The sequence below is a fragment of the Amaranthus tricolor genome, chromosome 13, assembly GCF_026212465.1.
Source record: "Amaranthus tricolor cultivar Red isolate AtriRed21 chromosome 13, ASM2621246v1, whole genome shotgun sequence".
NCBI lineage: Eukaryota > Viridiplantae > Streptophyta > Magnoliopsida > Caryophyllales > Amaranthaceae > Amaranthus > Amaranthus tricolor.
Window position 1 is genome coordinate 12,379,662 of NC_080059.1, and position 25,859 is coordinate 12,405,520.

The 25,859-nt window shown below is 31.6% G+C and overlaps 2 protein-coding genes across 2 annotated transcripts; both read left to right on the forward strand.

Moving 5' to 3' along the window:
- The first annotated feature begins 1,248 nt into the window (after window positions 1-1,248).
- LOC130798054 (cysteine proteinase mucunain-like) lies at window positions 1,249-14,360 on the forward strand. Its single transcript, XM_057660910.1, has 5 exons — window positions 1,249-1,856; window positions 6,579-6,814; window positions 12,484-12,624; window positions 13,082-13,531; window positions 13,961-14,360. Exons 1-5 carry the CDS (start codon window positions 1,376-1,378, stop codon window positions 14,051-14,053), a joined length of 1,401 nt encoding a protein of 466 aa, XP_057516893.1. The 5' UTR covers window positions 1,249-1,375; the 3' UTR covers window positions 14,054-14,360.
- A 4,504-nt stretch (window positions 14,361-18,864) lies between these two features.
- LOC130798055 (uncharacterized protein At4g06744-like) lies at window positions 18,865-20,701 on the forward strand. Its single transcript, XM_057660911.1, has one exon. It carries the CDS (start codon window positions 19,007-19,009, stop codon window positions 20,318-20,320), a length of 1,314 nt encoding a protein of 437 aa, XP_057516894.1. The 5' UTR covers window positions 18,865-19,006; the 3' UTR covers window positions 20,321-20,701.
- The last annotated feature ends 5,158 nt before the right edge of the window (window positions 20,702-25,859 follow it).

Below are 25,859 nucleotides of genomic sequence, written 5' to 3' on the forward strand. Positions count from 1 at the left end.
ATCCACTCTAATGTTATAATTAATTGTTGGAGGTTATTTATTATAAAAATTCCGCACATATTTCGTTAATTATTGTTCTACATCAATGCCCTATGTGCTTAGGTTTAGTATTTTGGGTCCAAAGTATCAATATTAATTGGTCCTAATAACTTAGTAAATGAAATTCTATGACTCAATGAAGCCAAGTCAAATGTAATCAATGAAATAGCTAAGCTCAGTAATCAGATATCAATCTGTTTTATCAATTATCAATTTGTAAAGTAAATTTGGTCATTTTAAATATTACTGAAGAGTCAACAACCCTAATTACTTACAAAACATTTTAATCAAATAAGGTCTATTTGAAGTCTTTAATCACACCTTTAACTATATTCAATTGCATTCAACTTCAGGAATTATATTGAGTAAAGTTATACTTAAATACGTGGACAATGATACTTGAACACATATAATAAACATTACTCTTCTCTAACGTGATTCAAATTATAAGTTTCACTAATACCATTCACCCTTGTTTAAGACAAAAACTGAGTGAAGTAAATATCTTTAGCTCTAATCTATCCGATTAAATATGATTAGATATTTTAGGTTGGATTCTAAATTGACTTGTATATACTTTTGTTATCGTTTTGTAGCAATTCATTTTCTTTATTACCCTACTAGTGTCGTCTAATACCAAAATTGCTGCCTCTTTTCCAAGTTGTTTATATTAGCCAACTACCCTTATCACCATACTTGTGTATACTTTTATTTATATATATATTTGTTTAGATTCTTTTGTTAGTTATTTTTTGGGTCAAGTTTATGATGTAAGATGTATGTTTACGGGTACTTGTAAAAAAAACTCTTTGGTAGCTTTACCTTTGGGTATAGGTTGTCAGCTTTCTTTTTTCTTCAGACCCTTCCAAGATCCTGTAGTCCCTGCTTATAGAATTTCTATGAGCGGGGTACACTCAGTATGATAATGATGATGACGACCCTTATTATTAGATATGTTCAAAACAAATTCGATTATCTGATTTATACTCGATCTTAAAACTAAATCCGTTTTGACTTGATCTCAAAACTGAATTTAGAATTATGTTAAAATCAATATGGACACAAAAACCAATTTTAAACAGACCCTATAAACTAGCGCGAAATTAACTTGATCACCCGAATGAACACTCCTCGTCATGTATCACTCTGTGGACTTTGGTAATCCAACAAGTACAACACATTGGATCGTTGCACTTCAGTCTTGGTTACCATGCTTATATAATTCCACCTTTCTACTACTCTTTTCACAAACTCATCTCATATTACTCCATCACCAAATTTTAAAATTAACTACAAGAATCTTAAACAAATATTGTAATAAAAAAAAAAACCAAAAATGGCCTTTTCTCCTTTATCAATATTCTTCCTATTATCCATGCTGTTGGTATTTGCATCAGCTTTGGATATGTCCATAATTTCAAAAAACCAACAAAAGAATGTTAATGAACCGGCCGGTCGAACCGAAGATGAAGTTAAGGATTTATACGAGTCGTGGCTTGTTAAATACGGTAAAAACTATAACGGTATTGGTGAAAAGGAGCGCCGGTTTCAAGTATTTAAAGATAACCTGCGGTTCATAGATCAACAAAACTCTGAAAACCGGAGCTATAAGCTCGGGCTGAACCGGTTTGCTGATTTGACAAACCAAGAGTACAGGTCTATGTACTTGGGAACCCGGCTTAATACAAATCGCCACCGATCCAACCGGTCTAAGAGTAGCCGTTATGCGTATAGGCTGGAAGGTGATAACCTACCTAAGAGTATTGATTGGCGACAAAAAGGTGCCGTGGTTCCTGTTAAAGATCAAGGCAGTTGTGGTAAGCTTTTATTATCTTCTAATGCTAATTGGAATTCTAAGATATCTTATATTTTTTAATATTTGGATTTGGATATCAGATAGCCGACATGATTTCAAATAATTAGATATCGAATATATGCGTATTATAACTAAATTTGGATAATCAATATTAATGTAAATAATTTTTTTAAATAATAATCATTTTGACTATATATTTGGAAGTTGGATAATGGATATTTGAATATCCAATTTGAATTTTTTTAATGAATACTCATTGACATTGGATATTTCGGGTATTCAATCCAAATATTTATTCAAATAAATTGTGAGGTAAATAGAAATAAATTTACTTAACAGAAATACTAATATATTGGATTGAATGTTTTGGTGGATAAAATTTGTAGAAATACTCTCCATAGTCTTAACTAATGATTGGTGGACCACATTTATTTGATCCTTAATTAATATTTTAAAATTTTTAATTATTTTTTTGCCAATGAACGATTTATACAAAGCATGCAACCTCTAAGAGATCTTAAAAAAATATAAAAAAGGGAAATTTGCAAAGAAACACCTTTTAAAACCCCTTTTATGTAAAGAAACACCTTTTATAATTTTTTTTGTAAAAAAACACCTTTTAAGAGACTTTTTTTAAAAAAAAAACACCTTAAATCAGTTTCCGGTGACTTTTGTCAACTTTCCGGCGTTGACTATGCCAGTCAACGCCGGAAAGTTGACAAAAGTCACCGGAAACTGATTTAAGGTGTTTTTTTTTTTTAAAAAAAAATCTCTTAAAAGGTGTTTTTTTAAGAAATAAATTATAAAAGGTGTTTCTTTACAAAAAATGGGTTTCAAAAGGTGTTTCTTTTAAATAATAAAAAAAAAAATTTTAAATTATTATTTTTTTTATTTTTGTTTTTATTATTATTATTATTATTATTAATTTTTAAAAAAAATTTTTTTTTATATTATAATAAAAATAAAAAAATTTTTCAAAAAATAATATTAATAATAAAAATAAAAACAAAAATTTTAAAAAAAGTTAAAAAAATTAAAAAAAATTAATAATAATAAAAAAAATAAAAAGTATAAAAAAATATAAAATAACAATAATAATAATTAAAAAATAATAATAATAATAAAATTAAAAATAAAAACAAAATAAAATTTTTTTTTTATAAAAAAAATAATAATAATAATAATAATAATAATAATAATAATAAATATTTTTATTCTTTTTTTTAAAAAAAAAATATTTTTTAAATTTTATATTTATTTTTAATTTTATTATTATTATTATTTTTTATAATTATTATTATTGTTATTTTATATTTTTTATACTTTTTATTTTTTTTTATTATTATTAATTTTTTTTAATTTTTTTAACTATTTTTAAAATTTTTGTTTTTATTTTTATTTTTATTTTTATTTTCATTATTAATATTATTTTTTAAAAAATTTTTTATTTTTATTACTATATAAAAAGAAATTTAAAAAAAATTTTAAAAAAATTAACAATAATAATAATAATAATAATAATAATAATAATAATAAAAACAAAATAAAAAAATAATAATTTTTTTAAAATTTTATTTTGTAAAGAAACAACTTTTATAATTTTTTTTGTAAAAAAACACCTTTTAAGAGACTTTTTTTAAAAAAAACACCTTAAATCAGTTGCCGGTGACTTTTGTCAACTTTCCGGCGTTGACTGGCATAGTCAACGCCGGAAAGTTGACAAAAGTCACCGGAAACTGATTTAAGGTGTTTTTTTAAAAAAAAAGTCTCTTAAAAAGTGTTTTTTTACAAAAAAAAATTATAAAAGGTGTTTCTTTACAAAAAAAGAGTTTTAAAAGGTGTTTCTTTGCAAATTACCCTATAAAAAATTACTAATCTCATAGAAATAAAGGTAGTTGAATATTGGAAGGAGAAACATATCGGTTATCTGTGGCTAAATAATCGTGCATTGATGATTTGATGTTAGATTGCACCTCGTGTTAAAATTCTTTCGTTCTCAATATTTTGCTTTAACTCTTTTTTACTTTTATGAAGTTGGATTAAAACAAAGAAAAAAATATAAATAAAAAAAATAAAGTTGAAATTTTCTTTAAATGATAAAAAAAATTATAAAATAAAAAAATATTTAGTAAATTATAAACAAACAACAAAATTATATGAGAGTTTTATAAAAGAAAATATATAAAGTTTACCTTTGTATTTTTTATACAAAACAGTTACTCTCCTGTGAGACAGTCTTAGCCGTGCAATTGACCCAGACCGGGTATGAATTGCCGCCTTCTTTCCCTCCCCAAATCCTAACCATAGTTTCTATGGGCGAGATACACTGGATATGATGATGATGACTAATTTTAAGACTTAAAAATCCAATTTTAAGACTTAAAATTTTAAGACTTAAAAGGTCAATTTAAAAGTTTTTAATATCAACTTTAATATTTAAGTCATCTTATTTTAAAGTTGAAGTGAGAATTTAATGTCCTGCAATTGATCTTTTAAGTCTTAAAATTAATTTTTTAAGTATTGTAATTGATCTTTTAAGTATTGAAATTGATCTTTTAAGTCTTACAACTTTCAAATTCTATAACTTAAAATGTCAATTTCAAATCTTTGAATTTGGTCGTTTAAGTCTTTAAGTTGGTATTTTAACTCTTGAAATTGACATTTTAATTTATAAAATTAGTAAAAAAATATATTATAATTGGGCTGACCTGATAAGATACATCTCATAAATGAGACAGTCTCATGCAAGTTTTAGTAATGACAAAATTATCATACTTATTTAATGAATGACGTGAGAGAAGAATACGTCTATGCGAGAAGGGTTTCGAAAGTGACGAACGGATTATCCAAACAACATAAAATAAAAGTATTGATTCATTTTTCCTTTTTGCTTCCACAAGTAGTATTCAATCTTATTGATCGAATAATCTCTTTCATAACATTTCTTAAGAAAATGTCATTATCACAAGATTCCAATTAATTAAATGTTCACACACTTGATACTTGATAGTTTTCAATTCTATAGCTAAGTTTTATTAGGAACATCCCTAAATATTATTCCCTCCCATCCACTTTAACTCTTACATTTATTTTTTACACTTTGATGTATTTTAGTCTGATGAATCAAATAATATTTCACTTGATTATGTATTAACTTATTAATTAAAAATTAAATATTGACTGAATTATGATAAATAGTGCTAAAAAAGCAAATAAGATAATTAAATTTTATTCGAGAAATTATAATATAGTGAGACGATAGCTTAAGATTTAAGAGTTCAAAGTTTGCTTAGTCAAGATAAAAAAAAAAAGAAACAAGGCAGTAGAGCTGCAAGAGTGTAGTGCTCATTCGAGCACACAACATGCTCGCTCGAGCACTGGCCGCTTATTCTAACTCTAATTTTTTTTATGTGGTAAAATTTTTTATTATTAATTATGATGTTGTGTATGTTCAAGCCCATTCAAACATGTGCGTCCATTCGTGATGTTACACTTTATTTAGTAGAGACATGGGCTTTCATATGCAACTTTTTATCTTTGTACATATGTTATGCACGTATGATGGGGATGGTTACATATATTTCTCTATATATAAAAGCATTTATCGAGCCTTGAGGTTATGAATTAGAATCATTCGTTTTGACTTCTCATACACATAATACAAGAATGAAAAATGCAATCTCTTTGCTCTGTATTTCTAATTTCTTAATTTATTCGAACATAAAATTATTCAGATTAAATTATAGTACTAAGAGTGTAATGAGATTAATTGTGTCTGCTATATACATTACATACTAGTATCTATATGAGAGAAATAACATAAAAGAAAAGTTCAAGCACCTTTAACCTATATCAAGTTTCCAGTTGACTTAATTGTATTTAAACAGAACTTCATTTCTACAATTTTTATGCCCTATTTGGGAATGATGATTTTATTTGAAAATTTGGAATTGGCAAATAAAAAATTTTCAAATTTGAATTTGGATCAAATTTCACCATTGTTTTTAAAGCAGTTAAAGCTGAGAATTTGAGAATGACTACCCAAACTTTGTCATTCTCAAATTCTTTATTTATGAAATTATTATTGAAATTCATAATTTGAAATGAAATACTTATTCCCAAACACTATATAATATCTTTTATTTCTTGAAGTTTGATTAAGTTTGTGAAGATCCGTCGCCAAACACGACCGTAGCTACAATTGTAATTATCATTTAAACTGTAGCGTTATTACTTTGTAATACGAGATTAAAATTTGTAAAAATTTTTCCTATTAGATTTACGCAAAATGTTTTCTACTTGGCATAGGTATTAATTGGAGGGTTTTTTGACTGCGCGCATCTCTCTTTACTCCCTTTTTAGGGGAACGAGTATGATTTGTTCGCATCTTTCAGGAAAAAGAAAACTCCCCACCCAGACCCTGCCTTATGCGGAATACTAGAAGTGTCTTTTACCCTTTAACTTTTTTTATTAGATTTACGCAAAAAATTAAATAATTTACCGTCAAAAAACTTACTGCAACCACAATTCTAATCCATAATGGTGTACTACGGGGCGATATTTGGGGCGATTGAATTTCAACTTAAATATTTATTTATACTTTATAATATATTATATATTCTGTTATTAATGTATTTAATTTGAATAAATATAACATTGGTTGTAATAATTAGGATTTTTATCTACAAATACTTGATTTAAAAAAAATTATACATTTGAATAGGGAGTTGTTGGGCATTTTCAACCATAGCAGCAGTAGAAGGGATAAACCAGATAGTAACTGGAGAGTTAATCTCACTTTCTGAGCAAGAGCTTGTTGATTGTGACACTTTTTATAATGACGGATGTAACGGCGGTCTTATGGAATATGCCTTTGAGTTTATAATAGAAAATGGTGGCATTGATTCTGAGGAAGATTATCCTTATTTGGCTCGTGATTCCAGATGCGATACTTACAGGGTGAGTCCACTACGTATTTAGTCTCTCTTTCCCTTTTATCTTGCACAAGTTACAAATGATTAACGTATTAGAAAGGTCATGTTGTTAATGGTGACTCAAACTAGCAAGCACCATTGAAGAAGATGAGTATGGGTCAAAGAGGAGGTCGCGGGGCGCGGAGTGCATTCTGTTTCCATTTCACGGCTCGCGTAGTTGTACACGGCTCGCGAAATGGCTGTTTCTTTTCACGAGAGGTGTCTTTTGGGACTGTTACTTTGTGTTTATTATGTAATAACTTCCTTTCATTAGGCATTAGTATATAAACTCCCATTTTAGGATTAATATATGATGATTCACAAAATTGAGAGAGATCACAAGAGAGCCATTAATTTGTGAGTGTGATTGAGATTCATCTGTAATTCTTTGCAATCATAGTGAAATTATTTGATCTTGGTGCCAGTGGATGTAGTTATCACATTGATAGTGAACCACGTTAAATCTCTCGTGTCAATTTCTTATTTTGCATTGAATTTTTCTTATTGTTTTATTATTGTTCAACGAACTTGATTTCTCTCGTGTCGAGATTGGTTTGACACGTATGAGTCTTGCAATAGGGGTAAAGTTATTGTAGGTAACAATGCATCTTGTAAGATTACGGGTATTTGGTCCATGAGATTAAGAACTAGTGATGGGTGAAAGATGACATTGACTAGAGTGCGGGATGTCCCCGCTTTGAGGAAGAATCTGATTTCATTAGGTACCTTGGATGATTTGGGGTACAATGGAGTGTTTTTGGACGGGGAGTTGTCCATTTACCGAGGTTCGGAGTTGGTACTTAAGGGTATCGGCGTCTCACCAGGAGATGACCAAGATTTGACACATGAGGCTTGGTCATATAGGGGAGAAGGGGATGCAGCTATTGTCTAAGAGGGGTCTACTATCCGGAATCAAGGTTGCCAACCTTGAATTTTGTGAGCATTGTGTGTTTGGGAAGAAACACAGGTCAAAGTTCAGCAAGGGTGCTCACATTACTGATGAAGTGCTCGATTATATCAATTCAGATTGCCGGGGTCCATCTAGGGTTGAAGGTATGGGAGGTTTCCGCTATTTTGTGTTATTTGTAGATGACAAATCTCGATACACATGGCTTAGGTTGCTTAAGTCAAAGGATGAGGCCTTCAAAGCTTTTAAGCAATGGAAAGCTTTGGTGGAGAATCGACAGGGTAGAAGGATCAAGAAGCTACGAACAGACAATGGGCTAGAGTTTAGCAAAGAAGAGTTTAATCAGTTTTGTGCAGATGAAGGTATTTGTCGGCATCATACCGTCAGGATGACACCACAGCAGAGCGGGTTAATCAGACACTGCTTGAGAGAGTTCGATGCATGCTCTCTAATGCAGGGCTTTGGAGGAGGTATTGGAGTGAAGCTGTGATGACAGCTTGTTATATCATCAATGGGGGTCCGCATTCGGGAATTGATTTTGGAATTTCGTTTGAGATTTGGAGTGGTAATTGCCTAATGTCTCTTAACTTGAAGATCATTGCTTGTGTTGCTTATTATCATGATAGTGAGGGTAAGCTGGATTCACGAGCGAAGAAAGGGTGTTGAGGTACATCAGTCATCCATTGCTAATTTACCTCGAGTGCAATTTATTGATGATGATGTTGAGGCTACAATGCCGAGTACTCCTGAACCTGAGGTTGTTCCATCCTCTCCTAACTTTAGGGAGGAGGTGGAGCAGTATAATCACGGGTCATCTAGTCAATCTAACACCATTCTTGAGAGACCTAGACGAGTTATCAAGAAGCCTGTTAGGTTGATTGAAGAGATGGAAAGAAGAAATTGCTTTGTTGAGAATTTAACAGGTTATACATTGAGTGTAGCTGATGATGTAGAGTCATATGAACCCGCCACGTATAAACAAGCAATTAGTTGTAGTAAGTCATGGCTTGCTGCAATGGGAGAAGAGATGCAGTCTCTTTACAAGAACAGAGTGTGGGAACTTGTGATGGTACCAGAGGGGAGAAAGCTTGTAGGGTGCAAGTGTATTTTTAAGAAGAAAGAAGGATCATCTAAATCTGAGAAAGTTCATTTTAAGGCTAGGCTAGTTGCAAAGGGGTTCAGTCAGGTAGAAGGGGTTGACTTCGTGGACATATTCTCACCAGTGGTTCGACATACTTCTATTCGTGTGCTATTGTCGATTGTAGCACATTTTGACCTTGAACTAGAGCAGCTGGATGTTAAGACGGCTTTCCTTCATGGCGATTTGGAGGAGGAGATTTTGATGAAGCAGCCCGAGGGGATTCGAGATCCCAGGGAAAGAGCACTATGCATGCAGATTGCTAAAGTCGTTGTATAGACTTAAGAAATCCCCTCGGCAGTGGTACAAGAGGTTTGATTCTTTTATGGTTTCGCATGGTTTTGATAGGAACACGTATGATTGCTGTGTGTATCATAGTAAGTTGGATGACAGTTCCATGATTTATTTGTTGTTATATGTTGATGACATGCTTGTTGCCACAAAGAATAAATCGGATGTTTCTAGACTTAAAGAGTTGCTTAGCTCGGAATTTGACATGAAAGATTTGGGTCCAGCTAAGAAGATTTTGGGTATGGAGAACTATAGGGATCGGGCTAGAGGTAAGCTTTTCTTGACTCAAATAAGTTACATCGAAAAGATTTTATCTCGTTTTGGGATGGAGAAGTCGAAGCCTATAAGTACACCAACATCTGTGACTTGCAAATTGTCTTTGTCTATGTCACCTCAAACTGAGGAGAAGTTGGCGTATATGTCTAGAGTCCCTTATGCCAACGCTGTTGGTTGTTTGATGTATGCTATGGTCTGTACTAGGCCGAATATTGCGCACGCTGTTAGTGTTGTGAGTAGGTTCATGGCTCGACCTGGAAGAGAGCACTGACAGGGGGTGAAAAGGATTTTTCGTTATTTAAGAGGGACAACTGATATTGGTCTTGTGTATGGGAATGGTAAGGAGTGTTTGGTAACTGGATATAGTGATTCTGATTATGTAGCTGATGTGGATACCAGGAGGTCGGTGACCGGGTATGTGTTTACTTTGGGTGGTTCTGTGCTTAGTTTGAAGTCTGCATTGCAGTCTTCGGTTACGTTGTCTACTACTGAAGCTGAGTACATGGCTTTAACTTCTACAACTAAGGAGTCCATATGGCTCAAAGGCCTAGTAGGTGAACTCGGTATTGCACAGGATTTTGCTACAGTGTATTGTGATAGTCTAAGTGCCATTTGCTTAGCTAAAGACCAAGTACACCATGATCGGGCCAAGCACATTTATGTCAGGTATCATTTCTTGCGTACTGACAAGAGAGTAAAGGTAAAGAAGATTGGGACCGCTGACAACCCAGATGATTTCTTTATTAAGTCTGTTCCATTTAGTAAGTTTAAACAATGCTTAGACTTGCTAAATATTGATTACTATGTGATGTAGTAGGCCCTTAGGGGCGGTGTTAGGGAGCTTCTGTTGTAGGCATGTTGGCCTTAAGGTGGAGCTTGCCCGGGCCTTGTGATGCAGGTGGAGCATTATGAGTTGTTATACTTGGTGACAAGTATGTGATAGGTCTTGGTTGGAGACTCGTCGGGATGAGTCTTGGTTGAAGACTTATCGGGATGTACGGCTTTCGCATGAGCTTTACATCGGGTTTTGGTTTGAGATATGTTCACTTTGTGTTGATGAGATCGTTTGCTGAATACGAGTTTTCGTCAAGGTGGAGATTGTTGTTAATGGTGACTCAAACTAGCAAGCACCATTGAAGAAGATGAGTATGGATCAAAGAGGAGGTCCGCGGGGCGCGGAGAAGTTGCTGCCTCAGTCCGCGGGGCGCGGAGTGCGTTCTGTCTCCATTTCGCGGCTCGCGTAGTTGTACACGGCTCGCGAAATGGCGATTTCTTTTCACAGGAGGTGTCTTTTGGGACGGTTACTTTGTGCTTATTATGTAATAACTTCCTTTTATTGGGCATTAGTTTATAAACTCCCATTTTAGGATTAATATATGATGATTTACAAAATTGAGAGAGATCACAAGAGAGCCATTAATTTGTGAGTGTGATTGAGATTTATTTTGTAATTCTTTGTGATCATAGTGAAATTATTTGATTTTGGTGCCAGTGAATGTAGCTATCACATTGATAGTGAACCACGTCAAATCTCTCGTGTCAATTTCTTATTTTGCATTGAATTTTCTTATTGTTTCATTATTATTCAATGAACTTGCTTCTGTTGTCGCACAACAGGTCAGGTTGGAGAATGAGATAAAAAATAAATAGGTGAAAAAATATGGTTAAGATAAATGAATTGAGAATATAAATTTGTGGATAAAATTAAAATAACGAGAATGAAATTATTTTAGTAAAAGAAATAGTGTAAAACCATTGGACCAAAATAAAAGTAAAACAAAAAGTTGAAATTGAGAAATACATGTGAGGTATTATCTATGATATAAGCTGACCACTTACAAGTCCAAAGGAGATTGAGACATGCAATTAAATAGTGAAAATTTGAAATGGATAACCCAAATTATTAAAAAAAATCATAAAATAAGATCAAAATCAACTTATTTCCAAAAGTAAGCGCCTCTAGCCCCACACCTCAGGTTCGGTGTTGTTAACTGCGAACAGAGGCAAACTGATCAAAAAAATCAACCAAGGTGTTCGCAATTAGTAACTGCGAACAACTGATTTGGTAAAAAAAAAGCCAACAGCTCTGTTCCCAGTTAGTAAGTGCGAACAACTCCTGTAGCTTTTTTTTTTGAATCAAACCCTTTGTTCGCAGTTAGTAAGTGCGAGCAGACCTATACCTCAGGTTTAGAAATTAGGCGCTTACTTTTGAGAATAAGTTGATTTCAATCTTATTTTATGATCTTTTTTAATAATTTAGCTTATCTATTTCAAATTTTCTTAAATAGTACTCCCTTAACTAGTGATTTGATTGAATACACAATAATAAAAGTCCAACATCAAGTTGATCTGATATCATGTTACAATTTTAAGAACTTGGTTTGGACAACCCCTTTTATAGGCCCAAAGAAAGTCTAGTTCTAAAGTGGCGAAATTTGAAATAAATAAGTGTCTTCTTATTTGAAACTTAGGTCATGTCTTGTTTGCTGTTATAGGTGAATAAGAGAAAAATTGGTTAAAAAGTTTAAGAAAAATTTTGTTTGTTATTACCAAATACCAATAATGAACAAGTCTTTATTATATATTCCCTTCTATTCAACTTAGTAGTCTTATTTATTTTTTCACACTTGTCGAAGCACCATTTCAACCATTGATATCTATGATTATTTTTAATTAAAAATTATAAAAAATTAATATTAATAATCCGTACATTAAGACGCTGATTACTAAAAAAGTCAAAAAAATAACAATTATTTATTACGCGTTCACAATTGGTATTAATGAACAAGTACATAATTTTTTAATTTTTATTTTTCTCTTTAAAATGGCGTTGATTATTAAAAATATAAAAGACTTAATAAAAAGCTTGGACAAGAAAATACTTATTTTGGTAATAGTTTCAAAAAACACGTGTACTTCATAATTTTTTATTTTAAAAAACTAATTTATTTCGTATTTATTTTTTTTTCTTGTAAACAAGTCTTTTCTCTTTTTTAGTTAATTATTAAAATGTTTTTCATTTCAATTTATATTATTTGTATAGAAAAATGCCAAGGTGGTGACAATTGATAGCTACAAGAATGTGGCTGTAAATGATGAGAAGGAGTTGCAAATAGCCGTGGCAACTCAACCAGTAAGTGTTGCCATTGAAGGTGGTGGTAGAGACTTCCAATTTTATGATTCGGTATGTAAGATGCTTTATTTTAACCTCCATGTACAACAGTTTTTGTAATTTATAACATGACTATTATCTCTACACATCTACAAATTACAATGAGATTCCAATCTTGTTTCAATGGAAGCAAGTAACAATTTCTTCAATTAAGTTTGATAGTCACCAGGGGCGTTCCGTTCATTTTAAACCTCAGAGTGAAAAGATAAAAAGACCCATAAATACTTAAATCGTAATATATAGTACTGCATTCTTTTTTATTGTTGATATTTGAATTAATCTATCAAAAAAACGCAAATAACTCATATAACTTAGCAAAAAATATAAATTATATCTAAATTTAGTTTGAATTAATATCTACCTAAAATTTTTGGACCCTAAAAAATTTAAGGCTGTGGGCGGTAGCCGGTAGCCCACTTTCCCATTGCTAATCCACGGTTATGATTATCACTTATTTATTTGTGTGTAGGGTATATTCACCGGTCATTGTGGAACATCTTTAGACCATGGAGTTACAGCAATAGGATATGGGACAGAAAATGGACTAGATTACTGGATTGTGAAGAATTCATGGGGAGAATCTTGGGGAGAAGATGGCTACATTAGAATGGAGCGAAACACGAAATCTAGAACTGGTCTATGTGGTATAGCAATGGAAGCTTCATACCCAGTTAAAAAGGGAAAGAATCCACCCAATCCAGGGCCATCTCCTCCTTCACCAGTACTGCCTCCATCTGTTTGTGATAGCTATTATTCATGCCCAGAAGCTACAACTTGCTGCTGTGTGTATGATATTGGTAACTACTGCTTTTCATGGGGTTGTTGTCCTCTTGAAGCTGCTGTTTGTTGTGAAGATCATTACAGTTGCTGTCCTCATGATTACCCTATTTGCAATATCTATCAGGGTACTTGTCAGATGGTGAGAACTTCTACTTTAAGAGTCCGCGTATTTCTCCTTGTCCTTTACTTAGAGTGTGGCGGACATGATCTTGATGTGGGATGAACCATCCCAGTGTTAGGATGGTTCATCCCACATCGACAACTTAAAGATGGTGTACACAATTTATAATTATTAGAGCCGTTCTTTTCATTGTCATATGGTTTTGGGATAATATATATATCTTCTTGACTTATAAAGTGTATGCACCTTGTGTTTTCCCGATTATTTGCTGGCATTCTCAATAAGTCCAGCTCAATTTAACGAATATTTTCACTACCCTCCTCCTCCCAGACCCTGACTTATGCTGGATACTAGGTTGATGACTCTTACTCTGTATTAGCAGAGAATATGTTCATGCCAATATATGCTTGTTGATGCATGTGTGACTGTGTTGATTGAATGGTGCAGGGCAAGAATAATCCACTCGGAATACCCGCACTGAGGCGCACACCTGCAAAATCTTATCGGGCAGTTACTGGAATCGGGAAGAGCAGTTCTTAAGTTCATATTGGGCTTAACACACTTGGGACTTGATTGATCAGTGTCTGATTAGCATATGAGCTAGTTGCTATGTTCTTATGATGCATAACTTATGAACTGCTATGTTCCTGTTTATATTGATGATTCATAATTTTTACTAATATTCATTGTAAAATTTATGTTAAGATCCAATTCTGTTAAAGACCAAGTTTATATGTCGTTAGTTAGGGAAGTATTCCAACTTCCCTAGCTAGGACAAAGATGAAGATTTATCAGGACAGATTACCTGTAATATATTGCTGTATAAAATGCATTCTTGTTTAAAATTTCCTTTGTTATAATATAAGGTTATATTTTACATTATGGATTTTCAAGTTATGGGTCTAGGTTTCCTATTTTTATTAATGATGTTCACCTTATGTGGGTTATATCCTCCGATCCCTAGCTTAGGTGTTATAATAATGTCAAGAACATGCTTTTTTAAAGCTTCAATGGAGAACTATAATGGAGATTTTAAAGAGAGTTGGAGAAGAGAGAATGAGTGGTTGAGAGAGGAATACAAAGAGAGAAGACATAATAGTGAATGCCTTTTTTTCAAAAGGCTAATTATTTTGTAATAAGGTATTTACCTATTCATAAAAAATAGAGAAAGAGAAAAACGTGTCTAGCACATGAAGCAGATTCATCTTTCTTTAGGTCTCCTAGAAAAGTCGGATTGACTTAAACCTCTGTGTAAAATATTTTTCAACACAAAGCAAATCGATTTGACTTTTGGCCCTCCTCTGAATAAAGATGACTTGGCTTAAGTCTCTGTACCCAAAAGCACTCCAAATTTATTTATTTATTTGCATTTAAATTAATTCTCAAACAATCTCTCTTACAAACCCAAATGCATATCCATGAATACCAAAAATCAAGCCATAAACTTCAACATCACCTTAGTTAGATCGTTTGATAGTTAGCAACCAGCATCTTTGGCTTAAGTCATTATTGGGCTTTAATTTAGCAAATTAGTAAGATTGGTCATTCCATCTCTACCTCACAATCATTCATGCTTTTCTATGGCTCTACTGTTTTTCATATTTATCACCATCTTGAGACGATTATAATGGACCGTAATAAATTGACCTATAGTAAATTAGCTATAGTAAATTATATTATAATTAATTTATTAAATTATGTAATATACTCATTATTTAGTCACATAATGTTTGGTACCAAAGGGTCAATTGAACAAAATATTTTTATTAGTGTTATCACAAACAAGGGTAAGATTGAATATATTCGGTCTATTCAAACCCCAACATATATGAAAGTTACTTAATAGCATTGGATAATTGAAATATTGTGTTGTTGTTATGTTGTCGGATCAGACCCTGCTTTCGAATGAAACATTGGATATGATGATAATGTTATGTTGACGGGCCTGAAAAGTTATTTGAAGGCTAAAATATTATAAGTTGCTTGAGTTTACATTGTAAGGACACTTGTGCTAAATTATAAAGTACAAGTTATTCAAGAGAGTGTAATATAAATACCTTTTAGTATTTGGAGTTGGTTTAGTTTCCATTTTAGTTAGCTAGCTAGATTTGTCAGGAATTGGCAATTGCTGGCTATGGTTATTATTCAAAGATAACTCTGACCTTCTTCCAAATAGGTTGTAATTTAGGATCTAAAGAAAGTAAATAAAACAAAAATTATTTCTAAAAAGCTAACTTTTTAGCCATCTGCAAATAAAGGGTTAACGTTTCATTTATTCAATAAAAATACAACATTTGACTTATTTTTGCAAATAAAGAGATTTCAGACAAAGAAAACCTACAATGACCGGTTAACTCTAGTAATTTAAAAAAAAATTTAATTTCTTAACCTAATAAATTTTTCATCTTACCTGTAATCTTCATTCAATCTCTTTCCCTACTTCTCTCTCTCTCTCTCCAATCTCCCTATTCCTTGAAGCTCAAATGAGTAAGTGTGGTTCTTCTTCTCGTGGGCACAATGCAAACTCAGGTAATGTTAAATGTATCACAAATTGGAAGCTAAATTGAAAACTGTTCATAAGGGACCAAACGCAGGAGGGAAATTCTATGTTTGCCCAAATTCGCTAGTTGGTTAATTAATTATATTTGTATATTTAGTTGTTGTTCTTACATTTTTAAGTGGTCCTTTATTAAGATCAGTTACAGGGAGTGCTGGAGTTGGATATTTATGAAGCACATACACATTCACATTCACTATGCTCATCTGAATTACTGCATTATGTAACTCAATAACAACATTTTCCCCATCTATCTTTCTTAACCCATACTTTAGAGTGTAACCTAGAAGCAAGTAAAAAAGCCCTTGTATCCCTCTATCTCCATTGCACTTATTAGCTAAACTCATCAAGTAATCCATGGACAAATCATATGGATCTACCTCCATTATTCTACCAAAACCTCCAACATAACTAATACCACCTTTGGCTTCCTTGAATTTACCCCCAAACCAAATTCTAATAGACATATTTTCATTCATTATGTTCACAAATTACAAACAAATTCTAATTTCTAATGTGTTTAACCAAATTCCACCATAAAAGAGTAAAACCTAATTTCTAAGCAAATTTCAACAATTATCAATAATGAGACATCAATTGTAAAAACGTAGAGTTAAAAACTTACTTGTGTTGTGATGTTTTACTGAAAATCATATTTGCCCTAAAATTCGATTTGTTCAGCCATTGAGCAATGTGGAATGGTGCGAAAAATTTGGGTTAAAGCAGGAAGTTCAATTGTCGTGTATTAGCAAATGAAAGTTGAAGAAGATGGTGAATTTTGAAATAAAGTAATGACAGAGACAACTATGAATGGGTTGGTATATGAAATAAATGTTAAACTGGTTACCAGTAAAATATCTCTTTATTTGCAAAAATGAGACAAAGGTTGTATTTTTATTGAATAAATGAAACGTTAACCCTTTATTTGCAAATGGTCAAAAAGTTGGCTTTTAGAAACAATTTTTCCTAAAAAAACGAAACTTGAAAAAATTCTAAGAGATTAGAGAACTCATGGGTGGAGACGCAGGCTTATTGGAAAAGCTTTTAATCTGTTTTCTTTATTTCGGCACTTTTAATTTAAAGATAATCAACACATTTTGAGAGGGCAAAGATTTTGACAAGTTTATTCAAATGATCATAACAATAGCAAAAATTTAAGAAACAAATCTACTCCAATCAACACCCCCTTCTATATTATATTTGAATAAGTGATCTAAAAAAACTTTTAGTCGATAAAAGAGGTAGATCTCACAATACAAGATGTCACCGTCTGCGAGAATATGAGTACTAGTTGTGTACACTTGATAAATTTGCAATACAACCTAAAAATTGATCTATAAAATTAATACCAGTCAATTATTTTTATTTTTTGAAAATCGATTATCAACTTAATTATGTCCTTGACCACCTTTTTTTTGGCTAAATGAAGAGAGTTCAATCATACATCACGTTGAAAATCGATTATCAACTTAATTCGAAATAGACCCAAATGATAGTAGTCCTTACTGACTCAAAATAATTGATTGATCAATGACAACTTGAGCCCGATAGACATTCGACGTGAACTTCAACCGGTATCGAACAAGTACTAACCCGATAAATCAAATAATTGGTTTTGAATCAACACGTAACTAACCAATTCGATCCAATTATGACCGTCATGACACGTAACTGAAAATGACCGATCTAAAATTCATACGAATCGATGACATCTATCCAAAATTAATCCGATAAGCGTAACGAAGACTTGTAACCAAACATGAGATTTCTTATGAATAGGATTATAAAATCCAATCCCACCTCCCAATTACCACATTGCCAAACACCCCTTAATATTTCCCATTAGTGGCAGTGGTAGGTGATAATTTGTAAGTGGGTTTGACACTGCGGACTCGTGCCTTACAAAATGATATTTCCATAAACATCTTCTCCGGTATTCTTATTGGCTTCTGCCTTTTCCATTATATTCCATTCATTATTCTGTCCAATTACTTATCTTCCTCCAAACGGTGACACTTGGATTACAAATAGTTTATAGGTAAAAACCACTATGACAATAGATAAAATACACAACCAAGAAGTACTTCTACCACTATTTTAATACAAATGGGTTGGCGATGTACCAAAAAGTTTGTAATTATATTAAGCAAGCTTTTTAGAAATTATAATTAATTCTGTCAAAAAAATATTATAATTAATTACATCAATATTTTATATTTTCTATATTATTAATTAGGTCTCACCTAGACAGTAGAGCAGGCTTTGGAGGTCAATATGTACAACCTTATCCTTATTAGTGATAATAAAGAGGTGCACAAAACAAACCTTATGATCCGACATTATAACCGAACTTGACTTTGAACCGATTTTAAAATGAATTTAAAATTATGTTAAAATCAATATGAATCAGACACAAGACCCGATTTTGAACCGATCCAACACAAAAGACTTGAAATCAACTCGATAACCCAAACGAACGCCTCTACTTGTTAGTGATAACAAATAGGTTGTTTCCAAATGACTAATTATAGTAAATATCATCTGTAATTTCAAGTAAATAAGAAATGCACATAATCTAATTAAAAATAGTCTATTATATATCGAAACCAAAAACTATTCCTATCAAAATAAATTACATATACATTGAAATCTAATCTATAATATACATGAGGTAAGTAAAGTCAAAACACTAATCTTTATACTTAAAAAGAAACCCTTTTAAATGGCTTTAAAATTGTAATCATAATGAATACTCACTCCTAAGTGTAGTGCTTGAGGACAGGACCATATTATAAGTTATAATGCACACTAGCTTTCCATTAAAAAAATTTCTACCTACCTTTATTCTTATTTGTCTTCAATCTCCATCATTCAACTTACAAAATCAACACTAATAACCATCATCTCAATACTCAAAATCATTCACCAAATTCAAAATGCTAAGAATATCATTCTTCAAAATCATTCTACTCCTTACAATAACACCAAGATTTCACCTTAATTTAGTATCAAGTCATCATCATGATCACAATTCACTAAACACTAGTAAAAACATGTGGCCTTGGCATAACCACCACAACTTTTGCTTACCATTTTGGCCATTTAGTCACTGCTCTCAGCCTCAAACACCAACTAAACCACCACCAATTCCGATCCTACCACCGCCATCTTCCCTACTTCCGGTCCCACCACTACCCTCAATCCCGACTCAGCTTGTGTTCGCGGATCAAAGGCTCGCATTAGTCTACCCAATCATCCAAAACTTCAAAAAAACAATCACATCAGACCCATTAGGCATCACCAAAACATGGGTAGGTTCTGATATATGTACTTACCAAGGGTTCTTCTGTGATACACCCCCAAACAATACGAGTGCAATAGTAGTAGCATCCATAGACTTTAACGGGTATGGACTTTCCGCTCCAACACTAGACGGGTTCATAGATCAGTTCCCTGATTTAGCTCTGTTCCATGCCAATTCAAACCTATTTAGTGGCACAATATCCTCAAACATAGCCAAACTTAGCTACCTTTATGAATTAGACCTTAGTAATAACAGATTTTCAGGTCCATTCCCACAAGCTGTACTAGGAATGGACAGCTTAAGTTTCTTAGACATTCGATTTAATCTGTTAACCGGATCAATCCCACCCGCGATTTTCACCCTAAATCTGAATGTCCTATTCCTAAATGACAACAATTTCGTGTCATCTTTACCCGAATCACTTGGAAAAACCCGGATATTATACCTAACCTTAGCCGATAACAAGTTAACCGGTCCACTTCCTCGCGACATTGCCAAAGAATTAGCAGCATTAACACAAGTTTTGTTAATGAACAATCAGTTAACTGGGTGTTTACCTTACGAAATTGGTTTTCTTAACAAAGTTAATGTGTTTGATATTAGTCATAATCTTTTGACTGGGCCCTTACCATTCTCATTGGCTTGTTTACAATCAGTGGCTGTGCTTGATCTATCAGATAATCTGTTCTATGGAATGGTTCCTGATATGATTTGTCAGTTACCATATTTGGAAAGGTTGAGTTTGTCTGATAATTATTTCACACAAGTTGGTCCAGTTTGTAGGAGCTTAATAAGGAAAGGTGTTTTGGATGTGAGTAACAATTGTATACCTGGTTTGCCTTTCCAAAGATCTGTGTTTGAGTGTACTGCTTTTTTTGCACTTCCAAGGATTTGTCCTTTCTCTCAGACCTTTAAAATCATTCCTTGTAAGCCTCCCTTCCCTTAAATTTCAGTCTTACATATCATAGCTTGTTTTTCTTTAATGTACATATTTTTATTTTTTTGGGTTTTTATTATAAATGTAATCACCGTCGATGTGTAAAAGGTAGGATAAGGGGAGGGGAAGTGAGGAATAGGGCATAGGGGCAACGACAAACAAATCCTAAATTTATCCTGCTTCCTCGGAAAAAGTAATACATGCTCCAACTGATACAAGGCTTGACACAAGCCTGTCTATGTAGATATAGGTGTTCTTGATTTCGCTTGTTTTTTTTTGTTTTTGTATTTTTAGGTTTAATTTGTCATGGATATTTCTAATGGAAAACTTTACTCAATTATTGTTAATTATGGTATTATATTTAATAAAGCTTACTTTGTTATTTTTAAGTTTTATACTTAAATACTCCACCTCTTGGTTTTTTTTATTTACTATCCTTTATATTTTACCTTATTTATATGATTTTTCTACTTATGCGGTAAGTTTGATTTTTTTAACCTAATTCCATAATTTTCTTTTAATTTACATATAGAAATTTTTCTATATTTAGCAACATATATAGCACATAACAAAGAAAGTATATTAGAATCGATGTCTATTTTTTTCTTCATAAGGTGCAAAATCTTACAATATTGTATCAATCTCACTTAATTTGGAGTCCACTAAAAAAAATACTCTTTCTAATCTTTTTTTTGTTCTTTCTATTTGTAAGAAGATATCAAGTAGAGTACTAATGAAAGATACTACTCCATTAAAAGTCATTATGTATTGAAATAAATAATGATTAATATTACTTCAAATCATAAAAAAGAGTGAGATCTTTAGTAAAAAGAGAGAGTTATAATGAGGGGAAAGATATCATTAATATAAAAGAATCGAATGATTTTTTAAGGTTAAAAATTGTAAATATATGATGGTCTTTAGTAAAATGTGTTAGACACGTGAGGTTATTTTTATTCATAAAAATGTCCCAAAAGAGAAAGATTCATAATGAAAAGAGATTTGTGAAATTTCTTTTTGGGGAAATGATGTGCAAATTTAATTTAACCGCAAGCGCATAGTGTACGTGTAGTCGCGGGTCAAACACAAGGAAGCTAGGACAAGGAACTTGCTAATTTCTATTAATTATATTGCTCTAAGAAAAAAATATTTGTTTGGTTGTTTTCTAACAAATTAAAAATGCAATAAGAAAATGTGATTGAAGCTATATAATGAAAGATCTAGGGTGTCGAGAATCCCCAAAATTCTTGTATGATCAAACTCTCATTAGTGTCTATGAAATGTTGGATGAATTACGTGGTTAAACATGATCTTCTTAATCTTATACTCTCGCTTTGTTGATTAACTATTAGATTTAGACCCTACTAATTTGATTCTCACACGCTAGTTTTATTGAATGAATTAATAAGAATTTAACTAAAATTTACCCTAAAGCAAAGTTGATTCCAATCTCACACTCTAGTTCTATTGACTAGTCCAACAAAGCATATTTAATTTAGGGTTATTAGCACAATTTAACCACATTAATCCTAATTTCATAGACACTTTCAATAATAAAATCATACTTGAATTATAGGTTCAAACCTTAACCCTAGAAAATTGATCTACTCACGATTCGTGGTGGAAACAATGAACACGAACCCTAGAATGAAGATAAGCATGATAAAAGATGATAATAATGAAATTTGCAAGGAAAAACAATAATTAAACTATGAGACACACAATTAAAGATCCAAGAGACAAAAATAAGAAGAACAATACTACTTTTATTAAATGACAATTTCTAAGAAAACAATTAAAGTATAACAATTAAACTAATACAAATTTGATAAAGAAAGATTAAACTAATAATCAGAAAGTAAATCAAAGGCAAAAAATTTAAAGCTTATAAGTATTAAAAATGGTGTTCAAATGGAGAGGAAGATGACGTAGGAAGAAGGAGAAGAGGGTTTTAGTCTCCCTCCTTGTGCTCCTTAAAGGAGGCTTAACCTAAGTGCTCCTCATCAACCCCTAAATAAATCCTAAGAAGTTAATTAAATTAAAGATAAAATAAAATAATACACAATTAAAGTGACGAAAAAACGCTGCCCGAAATCCAAAAGAAAAAGCCTAGTCGACAGCCATCTCCACAACAAGGAAGCCGAGTCAGCTTTTTTGGCTAACAATTTCAACAAACTTCAAATGATCGTCATTTCTTGCTTTGTTATCGAAATTGGGCAATAATATACCGTTGGAAAGATCTTGAAGTCTAGTTTCTAATGCTGAAAACCTTGCATTAATGCAATCTTCCTATCAAAATTTATAACTAAAAGAGTAGACATGTATTAAATTTCACCTCAAAACTTTTGCATTATAAACACTCTTCTACTCTTTTGCTCATTTTCTTTGTAGAACATCTTCACCCGAGCTAAAATCTCGTTATTAAACTTCGTCATTATTAAAACCATAAGAATTATGCTTAAAACAATCAAAACCACTCAAAATCAACATGAATAACCAAAAACGAGTAAAATAGTATAGATCTTTAAAATAAGCACGAAATTACTAACAACGACCATCATTAAAGAGTGTAAAATGATATAAATAAGTGCAAATATTTGCACTAATCAGGAAAATGGGAAGAACAAATAAGAACGAAGAGAGTAGTTATATATGTATGGTTAGAATTAGGTATTATATTTATTGTAAAAACAATCAATCTATCATTATTACCTAGAAGCATAATACATTTATAAAAGATAATCTTACACTGTGTTTGGATAGAGAGAAAAGAAAAGAAATAAAGTGAAGGAATTTGGAAAGATGAATGATCCCTTTTGGATTATAAAAAGAGTGAGGGAAGCAATTTAAAGGGAAAACATATACAAACTTTGTTAAAAATATAATATCTCTTAAAATAAAAATATATGAAGAGACTACAGTTATTTCCTCCTTTTTCCTTTCCATCCCTTCTAAATAAAAAATGTGCACTCTTCCACTTTATTCTCCTCTTCCATTTTCTTCCTTTCCTTTCCTTGTATAAATAGTTTATAATGCAATGAGTCCCACAACCAATAAATCCACTAAGTCAACATTTTTTTAAAAAAATAGTAAACAAATTGAATTCTATGAAAGGAAAATAACATCAATTTGGGACACATGTTCCCAATACACAAGAACATTATGATGTCTTTGAAAACTTAAAAAAGGGTCCCATTGTTGCTAATACTAATGCCTTGGCCAATGTTTGGTAAAATATCCTCCTTTTTCGTTTGAATCAATTTAACTTTCTTTTCTCCTTTGGTTGGTGTGGGTCTAGGGTAAGTAATTAAAGGATCATTGTTTGTATGAGGTTTCAAAATATGATAATTTGAAACACGGTTGTAGTAGCTGATACTTATATGGTAAATATATTTGATTATATAATAATAAGATGAATTATTCCAAATGTACTAATTTTTATACAAATGACGGATTAAGAGATACTATAAAGCTTAAAGAGAAAGAAATCGTTTTATGTTATATGCTCTGATAGGGCTCATATTCATAATAGTGGAGATATCTATGAGAATATGATCTATAATATTAAGTGCAAATAGCAAAAATAATAGAGAGCAATCACTATGTGATTGAGGTATGTTCCTAAAGTTTTATTGAATGTCTATTAAACAAACATCACGTTATTGATCATAATATTGGGTTTTTAGAAACGGTAATTGAAGGAAAGTACAAGTAGCAAAAATGCAAATGATGAAAAGAATGAATGGATATGTTTCGAGGGATATAATTAGTGACAAAGGCATAAAAAAAAAGAAGAAGATATCACAACTATTGAGGGTATAAGTTGAAAGAGGATTGAAAAGTAGAAAGTTGGAATTTAGAAGATTAAAAACAAGGGGTGAGAATGACTGAAGATGAAGTGTAGGGTAGGAGTAGAAAAAGATATAAAATTTTAGTTTTTGAATTTGAGATGGTAGAAATCAAAATGAATGGAGATAGAGAATTCGTGTAAACAACAATTGGAACTTAAATATTAGTTTGTATAGTCGAGCATATAATCTTTTGGGATAAAACTCTGACGCTATTCTTGTTGTAGATGCAACACTAGTAATCATATCATACATACTAATAAAAATATTGAAAAATGATAAATGTAGCTCTTTTTAGAGTCTTTGACAAATAAAATTATTTTAGTGGATGATTGTTGATTATATGCAATTCTATTTACCTAAATTAGATACTGATATTTATTTGTTTAAAATTAGAAATAAATTAGATAAATTATTTATATGATTTATTATAGCAATTCTATTTACTTAATTGATAATTTAATATGTTTGAATGAATGAAAAAAAAAATCATATAGCTGATAAATAATTTTGAAAAAATGACAGTAATTATTATTTGGTTTAAAAAGTCATATTGGTAATTTGATTACAATAATGTATATTTGTATCATATTATAATATTATATTTTTTATATATTTTATATTAATAAGTCATCATTTGAATTCCTAGCTCTCCAACTCATTCCTCAAGAATCTCATACCTATCCCCTTCTAAATACTATATTTCTGCCGGTAGACTACCACCATTATCCATATTTCATGATTGGAATTGTGAATTTAAAATTTTGAAGTTTTGCCCAACAAATGAATTTGAAACTTGGGTATGGAAAATATAGAACTAAGATTTAAAAAAAGAAATGAAAGCAATGAATCCAAGCACTAGCTTATTTTAAACTAGTGTAATTTTAATATGCACTATTCCTTCTTTTAAAATTTATTAATTGTGATTGTGATTATATTTTCATTGATCTTAAGGCTTAGCTTTAGAATTTGTATTGTGATTATATTTCTTGAGTAGAATATTTGTTTGGATTTTTCAGATTTTATTTTTAATTTTTTATATTGGTCATGTCTGTTTACTCTCGGGTCCCGCCTGCTAAGAAAAATGACGAATAGCGACAAAAATTAATTAGGTCCGCTATGGTGGGCAGACTTTTGAACATTCAAGTCCAGAGACAAATTTTTTATAAGGATGACTGGTCTGCTATCCACTCAAATCCGCCCATAAACACATCTACCTATATTCCCTCCTCTCCCCTTCGTTCCCTTTTCGTCCTTTCTCTTTCCTTTTATCTCCTTTCTTTTCTTTCCTTTCCTTCTAAATATATTATCAAAATATAGAGTAAAATGTAAAGGAACCTAAAACTTATCATGTAAAACGTGTTACATATGTACATCTTTAATATACTTCTTTATACCTCAAACATATACTCTTTTCTGAGACTTACTTGATAATGCCTTTACTATACTTAAATACAAGAAATTATCTCATGGGATCCTTTAATAATCCTACGTAAATATTTTTTGATTAAACTACATAGATTCCAATGAAGAATGAAGAATTCCGCTACAAACAAATATGGACAAAACTGAAAATTAAGAAAAATAAAGAAAATCGAAGAACAAAGAAGATTCAAAAGATGCAATTGACTCTTGCTGCATTTAGGGTTCACCCAAAGCAAGGGCAAGAAGGGACTGTGCCCAGAGCCCTTGAAAAAAGT

Excerpts from the sequence above, each read along its gene's own strand:
- LOC130798054 (XM_057660910.1), top strand. The coding sequence starts at position 1,376 with ATGGCCTTTTCTCCTTTATCAATATTCTTCCTATTATCCATGCTGTTG. Across the intron at positions 1,857-6,578 it reads TAAAGATCAAGGCAGTTGTG|GGAGTTGTTGGGCATTTTCA; the intron begins GTAAGCTTTTAT and ends ACATTTGAATAG. Across the intron at positions 13,532-13,960 it reads ATCAGGGTACTTGTCAGATG|GGCAAGAATAATCCACTCGG; the intron begins GTGAGAACTTCT and ends TGAATGGTGCAG.
- LOC130798055 (XM_057660911.1), top strand. The coding sequence starts at position 19,007 with ATGCTAAGAATATCATTCTTCAAAATCATTCTACTCCTTACAATAACA.